Source organism: Contarinia nasturtii, unplaced genomic scaffold (assembly GCF_009176525.2).
Source record: "Contarinia nasturtii isolate CC-2019 unplaced genomic scaffold, AAFC_CNas_1.1 Cnas_scaffold_993, whole genome shotgun sequence".
NCBI lineage: Eukaryota > Metazoa > Arthropoda > Insecta > Diptera > Cecidomyiidae > Contarinia > Contarinia nasturtii.
In genome coordinates this window covers 154500-167179 of record NW_022198340.1, presented here as the reverse complement: position 1 = coordinate 167179, position 12680 = coordinate 154500, and the positions used below count along the sequence as shown (strand labels likewise).

The 12680-nt window shown below is 34.5% G+C and overlaps 1 protein-coding gene across 1 annotated transcript; it reads right to left on the bottom strand.

The window, feature by feature from the left end:
* Positions 1-7873: 7873 nt before the first annotated feature.
* LOC116343322 (ester hydrolase C11orf54 homolog) lies at positions 7874-9419 on the bottom strand. The gene is made up of 5 exons (XM_031771318.1): positions 9193-9419; positions 8838-9106; positions 8600-8767; positions 8406-8502; positions 7874-8342 (listed from the first exon to the last, which is right to left on the bottom strand). The coding sequence occupies exons 1-5, from the start codon at positions 9269-9271 to the stop codon at positions 8005-8007; spliced, it is 951 nt and encodes a 316-aa protein (XP_031627178.1). The 5' UTR covers positions 9272-9419; the 3' UTR covers positions 7874-8004.
* Between the last annotated feature and the right edge of the window lie 3261 nt (positions 9420-12680).

Below are 12680 nucleotides of genomic sequence, written 5' to 3'. Positions count from 1 at the left end.
ATCACTTGCAAAAGATGTCGACAGTTCTGCAAAATAAACAAAAAAAAATTCAAAAAGTCTTTCATGCGGACAAGCAGACATTTCTCTACTATAGTTGTTGGTTTTTTCTTCTTCTCTCTCACTTAGATATTTAACTGATTATTGTTATTACGGTTGTGTTGGTTTTAAAGTTGAAACGTGCCACTGATGTGCGGCGATATGCACATTGAAAGCTGAAGAAAATGTAAGACGAACTCCGCCCATTGACGATTTGCCGACCACAAAACAGGTGTTTTCTTCATTTACAGCACTGTGTTCGGGTGCGTCATTTTATCACTCTTTTTTTTAAATTCTGTTTTGTTGTAAAACAAAAGAGGCAAACGAAGAGAGGCGAATAAGAGTATCTTTGAAAAAAAGGGAACCACTCGAAACGACAAAATTTTTTAATTAACAGAAATATACATTTCGGCTGCCGGTGCTTGCTGCCGTTGAGGAGTGTGTTTGTTTTGTGTGCCGTTTGTGGTTGGCGAGTACAAGAAGCACATTCACAATATGAAATGTAAATATTATTAAAGAATAAAAATGAACGAGAATATCAACAATACAGGAATAAAAAAAGCAGCAACAACAACCGAAGACTTGCCAAAGACAATGTAAGAAAGCGAATTGAAATGAAGAGAACTGAAGAAATTTCATGAAATGGGAATAACACGCAGTGTTGAACACAATTAGGCCAATGAGTGTTGTGTACGTTTGGATGGATGCGTAGCAACTGTTCACCGTGTATTTTTGTTAATAGAAAACTCTCTCATTTGTTCTTATGTGTGTTTGTCATTTGCCTCCGGAGATGAATTCATTTATTATGTTAATAACAATAAATTGTAATGATTCTCTCAAAAGTCTTGAACGTTTTGTTTTTTTGCGTACTGGATTTTTTTGTGCCCCGTTTTGTGAAGCGACCGTAAGAGAAGCGAAAGAAAATGGCACAAACTGTGCATGAATTAAAATGAATGATGATTCCACTGGTGTATTATAAACAGTATATTAAATTGAAATACGATGCAAATATGTTTTGTCCGTGTTTATCTCAGTTTCATATGCATGCGTGTGTATACAGTGTTTAAAGCATAAATTTCATGTTTGAAATCCTCGATAGCATCGGATCTTGCTTTCGAATATGCATACATTTTTTGTCGTTTTTTGTTTCTCGTTCAAATTCTTGCCATGGTATTTTGGATGGTCTTGCTTTGCCATTGGCGCTTATTGTTGACATTGGGTGTATGAGTTTATTTCTAGTCCAAACATTTTCTATATTTCATTGAAATGACCAGTAGCTAGGCTTGTACATTATTCTCCATTATCTCAACTCTGGGAATAGTAATGGGCATATAAAAGTTTCGTGTGTTGTATTTTCACAAATTACATATTAATTAAGCATTGTGCATGAATTTTGATGAAGTAAGAGGTAAACCCACCCGCTTACGTGGCACTTCCAATTCAATGCGTTCTCAAATGGTTGAGCGTATTTGATTCTTTATCATTTTCAAATGTAATATGAATATTTCACCGTTCACAACGGTTGAATGGGAAAGAATAAAACACGAATCGCGTACAAAGATTCGAACATTTGATAAATTAAACTTATGTACGTTGAAATTATAGAGTGCCAGCCAAATAAATGGCTAAAATGGTAGCCAGAGGAAAATCTTAGCCAAATACAAAACCATGGACGCAAAATGGATCGCAATCAAAACGAAATGCAAAACTCAATGAAGCGATTAATGCAAAATTGAACACGGCGACACCAAAATTTAAATGAGGCTATGTTTTAATTATGACGCTTCGTGTGAACGCCATCACAACGAGTGAATGAACGCGAGTACTTCGGCAAGTTGCGATGTACATCAACATGTAACGAACCGTTTGTCTCGTGGTTCATTTTTGATTTTGTATTGAATTTATTCATTTGAGCGAAAACATGCAAAGCACTACGATTTTAATAAAATTGCATGATTCTTGGAATTGTCTACTAAAATGCTATGGACTGTAAATGAACATGGGTTTGTTTTTGTTCGATCTTTTTTTTTGTTCGATTTCAAAGCTTCTCTTTTGTCCTTGTTAACTGTACAAATAACGATAAGAACTGAAAATTTGTGTAAAAGTCATTTTGTCATCGTCAAGTCAATTATTAACTTAACAAACTGGACGCTTGCATTATTCAATTCGAACGAAACATCAAAGTAACAAACAGCATGAAAAAATAATTATGAATTGTCGCGTAGCGAAACCGACGAGAAGCATTTTCATGTAATTGCCGTTTGACATTTGCCACCAGTTTTCTCTATATTTTGATAGATAAATGCGTGCAGCCAAATGTAAAGAAATCATCAATCAATGTCAACTGGCCGTAAACTTCAAACGAAAATTTTCAAAAACCATGTGTCCTTTGTTCGCTCATTGCGAGCCAAGTCTCTGTTTCTTTTTGTCTCTCTGTCAAATTTGTCGCAATTGAAAATTATTCAAATGTGCACGAATTCACTTTTTATTGTCGAGCATTCGAATTATTATTTTCTTTTTCAATTAGGCTTCATCAGGATAATGCGACTCAACAAGCATTATGCTCAAGCAATAAAGATTAAAATGTTTTTCTTCCACGTTTCTTCGCTTCAATTTATTAATTATCTCAATTTTTATTCCATTTATTTTCAATGCACTTTGTGCGTACCCCATTGTGTTTCTTCGTTTTTTTTTTTCTTCATTCGAACGCATAGTTGAAAAAGAAAAGCCCGAAAACTGTCAAATTATTTTGACGGTCACATTTATTAAGGCCATTATGAGCGTATGACGGCATGTTTTATGTGGATGATGAAATTCAGCGATAGAAGCTTATATAATTTGTTTAAAATGCAACTTCATAAATTGTCTCGGTTAGAACAAAGTCACTATCTTTGCATTCGATCTTTTGGTTAATTAATAATAAATATTCGAAATAGAAGCCAAAAACCCGAAGTGAAATACAAATGTGTCGCATATTTTCTTTCTTTTATTTCGTTTTCGGCCATTCGGTGTAGCAAGTGATGGTGTCGACGCACACGGTCGAGGTGGTGCGAGTGAATATCACATTTACTATGGTAAATTCGACATCTACCACACCTGGCTACATTTTTCAAATACTTTTTTTTACCACGAGTAAGTATACACCATGCGGTTGTTTTTTCGGTATTTCTTCTTGTTTTGTTTTTTTATTTTCTTATTGTAATCGTGCGAACATTAATTTATCCCTAATGCGTGGCTCAAGACACTTGCCGATTCAAAATTTTCTGGTTTAATATATCGCAAGCAAAAATCAGCCCGAAAAAAAAAACAATAACATTATATGCCACCCAATATACTAAAAGCAAACTATTCATTATCTCTCCCCGTGACTCACGGGCATATATTATGACTTGTAGAAAATGGTCATCTTACCATTTACGCTAATAGATTCTTTAATGAACCTGCCACTGTCGTGTTCATTAAGACAGTCGAAATCACTTTTTGATATTTGATAGAGTTTTATAGCAATTAACGTTCTTGGGAATGAAATTACAAATAGTTACCCAGAGAGTGATTTCTTTATGGAAGTTCTGAAATCCAGGCCAAATCCCGAGAATCTATGGATCAGCCGAATTCCATCGGATTTGGACTTTGAACCATCAAATCGCTCGGGTTGTTGCTAGCTACGAAAGTCAACATTTTGATCATTTTCCAAGATTTCCTTCCTACCATTTATGCTAATAGCTGAGATAATAGATTCTTTAATGAACCTGCCATCGTCGTCATCAAAGTCGAAATCATTTTAACAAAGTAAATGCTTGTTTTCGTTATTGAAACAAATGCTCGAAATAATGTGCACATTCATTTTTTTTGCCCGTTTATTTCTCGTTCAATTCATTTTTCTCTTCCATTTATAATATTACAGAGAGAAGTTCACACGTTCTAGTTGGCAGGCATTTAATTTGACTGTTGTTGAACATTAGTAATGAGCTTAATTTTTTCTCCCTCTCTGCGTCTATCGGAGGAAGTGAATTTAGATAGTTAAATTCACATCGCTTTTTTAATCATTTTTTTGTAATGGTTTGAATAGATTTTCTTAAAATGCTATAAAATACATCGAGATAAGTGTATTTATGCTTGGTAATTTTATGATATGCCATATTTCAATTTCGTTGTCTTGAAATGACCGTAAATTACTACAATCACATTTGGAAATAAAATTGTTATGGACAGAAATAGAGACCAAAAAAAAACCACACAATTTATCAAAACCGCTCAAAACATTCGGAATTATTTTTTTATTGCTCTGGACTTTTGGTTGAGGTAACATGTAAATGAAAACCACACATGGGAATGGTTAACAGCTAATGAACAGCTTTTTGGTTCTATCTTTTCGGGGGATTCCATCAAAGATTTAACACTGGACAAAGCGGCCCATCAGTTGGAGGCCGCAAAAAGTTACTTCAAGTCACGCGGTAAAAATGTGTTTCAGCTCTGGACGCCATGTACATTTTCGATCACCATGAAGTCACCGTCACTTTGATTCCGAAATAAATGTGAAGGGGAGGGGAGGTTTTATAGAAGGGAGTAGAATATAATAACTCGGGCGCTCATACGAACGTATACCTCCCGATGCCCATGTATGACGAAAACTATTTGGCTTATGCAATATTTACATTTGAGTCAAACACCTAACATTTGATATTTATTAACGTATCAACGCATGTATGTTTCTTTCTCTTTCTCTCCTTTTAATTTTGGCGTTAATAATTTAAATTGAATGTGAAAGTAGATAAACTAATTGCATTAATATAGATCATTGTAATCTAATCTTAAATGGTGCGTTTTCTTCCAGTAGTTTAAATGTAGACATTGACGAGAACAACACTATCCACGCTGGCAAAAATAGCGGTTTTTCCATCTGTTTTCATGTGCGTTTTGCTCGACACAAGAACATGTGTGGTTTATATTGCGAAATTTACACAGCAGACCAGCAATACCAGCCGTAGCAGCCGTTCAGCAGACAGTCGTACCCAAAGCAACGGAATAAATGAACAAAAAAACCAACAAACGGACATTACATTTAATTAGTTATAGTTGCATTTCTTGCTCCTATTTTTCTAATGATTTATGTTCATTTCGTTTAATTATAGTTAAATGAGTCTCATCGTGCTCGCAAGCATGTTGTTTTATTAATTAACATTTTATAGCTTGTGCCAGAGTTGAAGAGTTCTTGAATCATCGTTTGTGGCGGATATTTGTGGATTTGGTGTTGGTAAATCCGTTTAAATGGTCATTTTGCGTTCCGTATCTAACGCGAAAATCAGGTGCGATGCAAAAACATTAACCATATCTCTACCATTTGAATCACCACACTGTTTCTTTTCTCTGTTGTACTTTACTCAACGACCTCATGATCATTTTTCTCACTTCTCAGACAGAGAGAGATGACGAAGAGAAGAAAAAAAAGCGCGCGGCAAAGACACATAAAACTAAATTGTACGCAATTTTCAATTAAAATATCTAGGCGTGGCAATAAATAATGATTTTATGATTCCGTTTTCGTTGAGTGCTGCATCAATTTTTAATACGATAATAATGTATAGCATGTAGCTAAGGACAAAGTTATAAAATATATATTTGCCGTGCAGTCAATGTTCATTGAAGGCAAGAGTAAAAAAAAATGTTTTATGAACATAAAAGTGAAAAATATCATTTGAAAATTTCTTGTTTGCGCTTTTTTTACACATTTCTCGCGATTTCTTCTACAACATAGTTGCAGCTTAAATTGCTACTATATAAAAAAAACACGCCTGGTCTTGAACGAGCACAAAATACTTCCTACAAATGGTGAGCATCATCGAGGTCGATAGATAGAATGAGATAGAAAGATGACTTGAAACGCCAACAAGTTTTATCAAAAGCAATTAAGCGCGTGTGTTCGCCTGTGAAAAAGTGTCGATTGATATTTAAGGCGAAATTGAAATGGCAAAAATAACCACACGAACGTCAACACCAGCGGTCGCGATATGAAAATTATTAATTAAAAAAAGGAACTAGCAACGCGACGACCGTGGGCACCGAACAGCGCGTAAACTCATAAAAGTGCCCGATTGACTTTTTTTGTGCGCTGCAAAAACTATCTTGGTTGGGCTGCTTTTTTTATCAGATTTCCATATCAATCCCTTTAATCTCTTATCTAAGAAACGATGCATTTTAATTGATTCGGATTCTTTCACTGCGATTAATATTATGATGGCAAAGGAGACGAAGAAGCAAAATAAATTGTCGGCAAATGCATAGAGATAAGTTAATAACACGCAGCGAAAATAGAAATATTATTATTTACAGAATAAATTAAAATTATTTACCAAAATGCTAATCTTTGCGACAGTCAACAAAGTTCTGTGTAAATGTTTGTTTTATATATATGATAATTACATATCGGCATACTTGGGTCAATATCTGGTTTTTCTTCTTTGGCAGGCTCGTCGATTGGGTTTATGATCGATCGGCAATTTTTGCCAGCGGCCACATACTTTAATGAACAAAACAAGTAGCTCCCAAACCAAACCAAGAGAGGAAAAAAATACAGACAGAGAGAGAAAAAAAACGAGAAACAAACAAAATACACGCTATTAAATACACGCGTATTCATTTTGAGCAGCAGTTGTGTGCTACAAAACTAAATAATGATAATAATAAATTGGCAAAGTGCTTTTATTTATTCGTTGCATTATGCACGCGGTTTCGAAGCAATAAGACCAGTTCCAAAGTTAATATTTATCGATATCATTTATTGTCGATGGATTCTCTTCTCTCTTTTTTTGGTTCGTTGTTTGATTTAATTAATTGTTATGGAACGAGAAGTCATTAGCTGTTGTTTTTCGAAATTGTTTTATTGGCGTAATTTTTCCTACATATTTATGACAAAATGGATTTTGTTTCCTTGGCCTGCTCCAGACAATCAACCATTCCGTTATATTTACGCCCACATCAATCGCTTAGCGATGTGTATCGTTTTGTGTGACAAGCCGATTTATCTGCTGCAATAAGATACGATGGCTTATTGTTTCATGACTTCGATGAAATTCAGTTCTATTTTTTTCTTGAAATTAACGAGGAATTGTTGATCGCAGCCGACGCGAGACGCCAATTTTAGTTTAACCGAACATGAAAATACATTTCAATTGAAAAATGCGATCGCATTTCGTACATTGTTTTACACCTTTGTCTAAATCATCGAGTGAAAGAGTGGTTGAAAAAAATAAAGAAATTGAAAAACATGCTTGAATTTATATATATATCGATTTCTATGCATTATTTATGGCAAACAGACAATCAGTTGTCGATTTTATAGATAAAACTCACTCATTTCAATGATACCAAGGTAGTTCGCTCGCTTCGCTCACATCCTTGCTTGCTTCGCAAGCTTATAATTATTTTATTTTACTTTATATTGTATTTTAAAGTTACTTTTTAGTTTGTTTTTAACAAACTAAGTATTTTTAGCACTGCATGAAATGCAACATGTAAATAATATACTGGCAGTATTTTAATAAAATTAAAAAAAAAAAAAACAAATATTACGCCTTCGCTAGTTTAAAAATCACAATAACACTTGATTGTAAAATATTCTTTATTTGCAAAATCAATAAACCATGTCATAATAAAATATAAGAAGTAAATGGTTTGCGGTCAGACAATATATTTAGCTGCCGTCATCTGGATATTTCGGCTCATCTGGATGCCGTCAGCAGATGATACGAATTGAAAACAATAGAAGTGATTGTTATGGTAATACCAGTATATAACAAGCTTATATACCTATAACAATCACTTCTATTGTTTTCACTTCGTATCATCTGCTGACGATATCCAGATGAGCTGTAATATCCAGATGACGGCAGCTAAATATAATGTCTGTTTGCGGTATATAATATAGTATAATTCTACAGTCGAACTCATAGAGAAGTTTCTTTTACGAATTTAGTTTTGTGTCAACTTTATGTTTGTGGCATGATCAACACGAATCAGTCGATGGGCAACATTAAAGAATGCTTCATATTCCACGGTGTCTGGTGTAGTATCATAATGATAATGACCGCCCCAGTTACTATTTGAAAATGTGTGGAAGTGTTGCACACGTAAATCGAAATCCATTTCATCGAATACGAATGTCCCAAGGCCGGTCAATGTGCCGGGCATCTCGAAAAATTTGAATCGACTCTCAACTAATTCGTCACGGTGCTTTCGGGCCTTTACAAAATCTCGCAACAAGTGTTGATATGCGTTGCCATTTTTCAACAGGAATACACCACCGACACCTAATTGAAATCAGAATTTTGATTTAATTTCTATTCAAAAAAAAATTAATTTGACTGACTTACCAACATTCTTATTGCCGAACGCATCACCAACCGAATTTCGACAAGCAGTGATGAAATCGCTTTTTCCTGTGCGTTTTTTGCATTTTACATGAAGTACCTGCCAATAATCAAAAAAGAAGAATTATTGAGTAAGAATAGCTTATGGTGATTATCCAATTCAATTAAAATATTGAAGCATATTCGGCTGATCGAACCTTTCCACGCAGACCCTCAGATACGAACAAATTAGCTAAAAATGCAAATTTGGACTGAACCTGTGGATACTTGACTGTGTCACATAATTCATCACCGGCTGTAAGGGCAGCAAAATGAGTCTCATTTACAAGGGATCCATCATCATTGGCTTTTAAATTGTAAATGACCTAAAATAATGTTTATACGCGAACCATTATCAGGTTGAGCAATTATTTTGCATACGATAAATGTAAATACCTCACAATGTGAACTATTTAAAGGATGTGGACCAGCACCAGCGCCACATACAAAAACACTTTTCGCGTTTGGAATCGCTCTTCTTCCAATGCTAGCCACGTCGTAGACCTGCGTACGATCAACCGTCTGTGGACTAGCAATATTAATAATTGTTGGTGATCCAAACAATCCACTTGCAGCCAAATGGAACGGTTCCGCTGTTAAGTCCGGACTTTCCAACTCTTTTACTGATACTTCTGCAAAATTCTTTTGTAGACCCGTTGAAAGCGCTATTCGTGAAAAAAATAGTTTCTTGAAAATGGCCAAACTCAAACAATTGAACGAAGATTTCAATATAAATAAAACAAAATCTTACCAGCAACCATTTCACTTAAACTTGGCACATACAGCGGTTTCTCTATCCATTGTAAATTTTCTAGATCGATTGCAGCCATCTCGTTCCAATAAATTACCCAAAAAGACTGGAATTCGCTCAAATTAGAGAACGATTAATATCAAAGTTGCGTTTTAAAGTAAATATGATGCAAAATGTGACTTTTTTTTAATGAGAGATAAGACATGATTATCAACCATTATCAACATGTAATGATAGCATTATCTACTCTCATAGACGAAATTTGACGTTCGATCTGTCAGTAGAAGTTTAGTAAAGTGACCATTACTGACAAATGTAAGGCTGAGAGTAAAATCGAGTCACATGCGTTGAAATGTTATACGAATTTGGTCCTTATGTTCTAGGCTATACGGTTCAATTTTGTATAGTATTACAGCTTGACTTATTTCATTTCAACTCTCAGATCGAACGTCAAATTACTTCTATGAGTTCAGTTGAAAATTAAATTCTTTCTCAGAAAAACAGAATTTCATTCCATATGAACAGTTGTTGATATTTTTTTTTGTTAAATAAAATTAACTACAACCGATTCAAGCCAGATAAGAATCTTTGGATATAAAAAATGCATCAGCTATTAATATATGTATATTTCAAAAGTTTAGACAGTTCAAATCGATTTTATGTGATTAAATCGACTAAAAACGAATTTAATTGAATATAATTAACGAAAATCAATTAACTTTAACTACAGACGAATAAAGTTGATGAAAATCGATATAAGTCAAATAAGAAAAGAACAGTACCAAACCAATAGCTCTACATTTCATGCAGTGCTAAAAATGAAACAACGAAAAACATTTCCGCAAAAGAGCCGATGCAAGAAGAGACAGTTTCAACCGATTTGAAACGTGTTCCAAGAACTCTCTCGTTGCCAATGTCTTGTACACTCTTTTTTTTCGCATGTCGATGCCATCGATCATTTTGCGTTGGTACGGCACCGTGATGTCTTTTATTTTTCATTTTCTCCATTGCACTGTCGTCGTTTCATTGCATATAGCATATGCAATTGTCAGAAATTGAATAGTTGAATTCATGGCTCGGCATGCTGGTACGCCTTTGGTAAATTGTCGATTAAAGTGATCAACAGAATGGGAAATGTACAAATGAACTAGATGACATCGATGCCAGAATGACTCCAACGTACAATACGCAACATGAATCAAATGTTTGAACAAAAAAAAAAACAACGAAAAAGAGAAAGAACTCATTTGGAAAATTATTTACGTTCCGCTGTAACAAAGGCTGATGATGTAGAATAAAAAGTGATCATGATGTAGAAAAATCAACAACTAATAAATCATAATTGTAGTTTTTTTCAATATAAAAACGCACAGTGAAGCTTGTCAAAGCAAATAAACAGCATTTTACATTGTCGTCGTCGTCGTCGTCATCATCATCATCGCCATTTGTTCGAAATTCAATTGAGCATTGTACAAATTTTTGATATGTATGTATGATTATGATTATAATGATAATGTGTGTGTGTACGTATATGTGCCGCACCTCCGATATATCTCGTGTCGATGTTTCAATGAAAACGAAAACCAAATAAAGTAAAATGTGAAAGAAAACGGAACGATGAATATATCGAACCGGTAAATTAACATAATCAAACGTTTGCTTTGTTCTCAATATATCAATCGGGTGGCATTTGTTTTGTCAGTAGAGAAAGAGAGTACTTTTCGGATTTTATGATGTGCAACAAATTCGAGCATAATTCCATTGTTCCGTGTTTTGTTGTGAATATACAGACAAAAAAAAGCGAACTGAACTCAAAAGACCGAATGAAAATGTGTATACAAATTATACGTAATAAATAAACTTTGTTTATTGAGAATGGGAAGGCGAACCGCTCACACACCGACCAAAAACACAAACAGAATAGAATATTATGTGCAATTGTCAGCGAACGCGCGAGTCTCGTATTTATAATACCTCAAGAAATCGAGATAATAATCGCGATAGAGAGTGAATGAGAGAGAGAGAGAGAGAGAAACGCAAACAAAGCGCATTTAATGTGATGAACACACAGCAAAACGACAACGAATAAATATATGCACTTACATTGTGAATTGATGATAAAGAGCTACAATATCACGTCACCAGAAGATACACCAAAAGAAACCCTTTGCTATAGCACCGATTTGAATGAACAAGAACATATAGTCATAGCATAATGGTTATAATCGACATCGTTTAGCATAATAAACGAAACAAAACATCCAGCGAGCAATGAGAACACGGCCACGGTATGTGTGCGCCATGGTGCCAGACAAAAATCAAAAACTCAAATCAGAATCAACAAATTAAAAGAGCCATTGTAAAGGAAAATAAATATGACTTTTTTTGATGACAGTGCTTCAAGCGTATAAATTTAATAACCTCTAACCCTTCATTTCCCTTCGAATCGAGACGAGACTCTAGGCTGTATCGCATTTTAGTCCGATTCAAGTCTGTTATGCTATGTGTGTTGGTGTTTGCTTGATTGAGATCACACACAGTTTACGTTTCATCGAAAAATGATGTTTTTTCTTTTCATTTTGCTGAATTATCAAAATTGTGCATGGCGCACAAATCTTGTGGTTTTTTCTTTAGCAACAATAAAAGTCGGAAAAAGGATAAAATCACAAGGCTGATGTGAACATTGAATCTTGTTTCGAATGAGCCAATGTTGAATAACTTTAAAAAGGAATTATCGACAAATGGTTCATATCCCGTCCCGAATTCATAAATAAAATAATGATTGGGTAGATCTAAAGGTGTGGTTAGCAAATGCGACATTATGCCGAATGAAATCAAATTGCCGACGACGACTTTTGTCCAGACACGGCATTATTATGAGTTAATTTTCAGCCGTTGTGAGAAATTTGCTGTGCAATTTTTATTGAGCCCAAACTTAAAATGCATACACATATCATGATTGCTCACTCAAAAGCAGTCAATTAAAGAATGAACTTCATACATTCAATGAACAGAGGTCGTATTTTGATTGTTTTACAGAAAAAACACGCATTTTGATTGTTTCAAAAGAATTCTTAACCAATTTTTTTAGGCTCACCAACACTACTTAATTAGTTTCATTCTCAATCACTCGGTGATGTGTGTGTGTGTGTGTTCCGCATCGAAAACGCAATTCGATTGGGACGAATGCGAATATTGCGTGGTGTAAGAGAATTGTATTGTTCAACACTTCTCGATAACATTTTTTTTCATTTGTTTTTGTTCGTGTTCGTGTGTTCATTACTTGTGCTCACTGTGCATTCACTCAGGATACTCCATGAGCCTTCATTGAAATATATGATTAAAAAGAGAATTGGAATAAAAAAAACAAAACCGGATCGGAACTAGATAGCTGAGTAGAACTTAATGAAAAAAAATATACTCGGAAGCAAAAAGAAATACCAATAAAACGGAAAGTGCGGAAATGCGTGCACTTCGAAATTGGAATT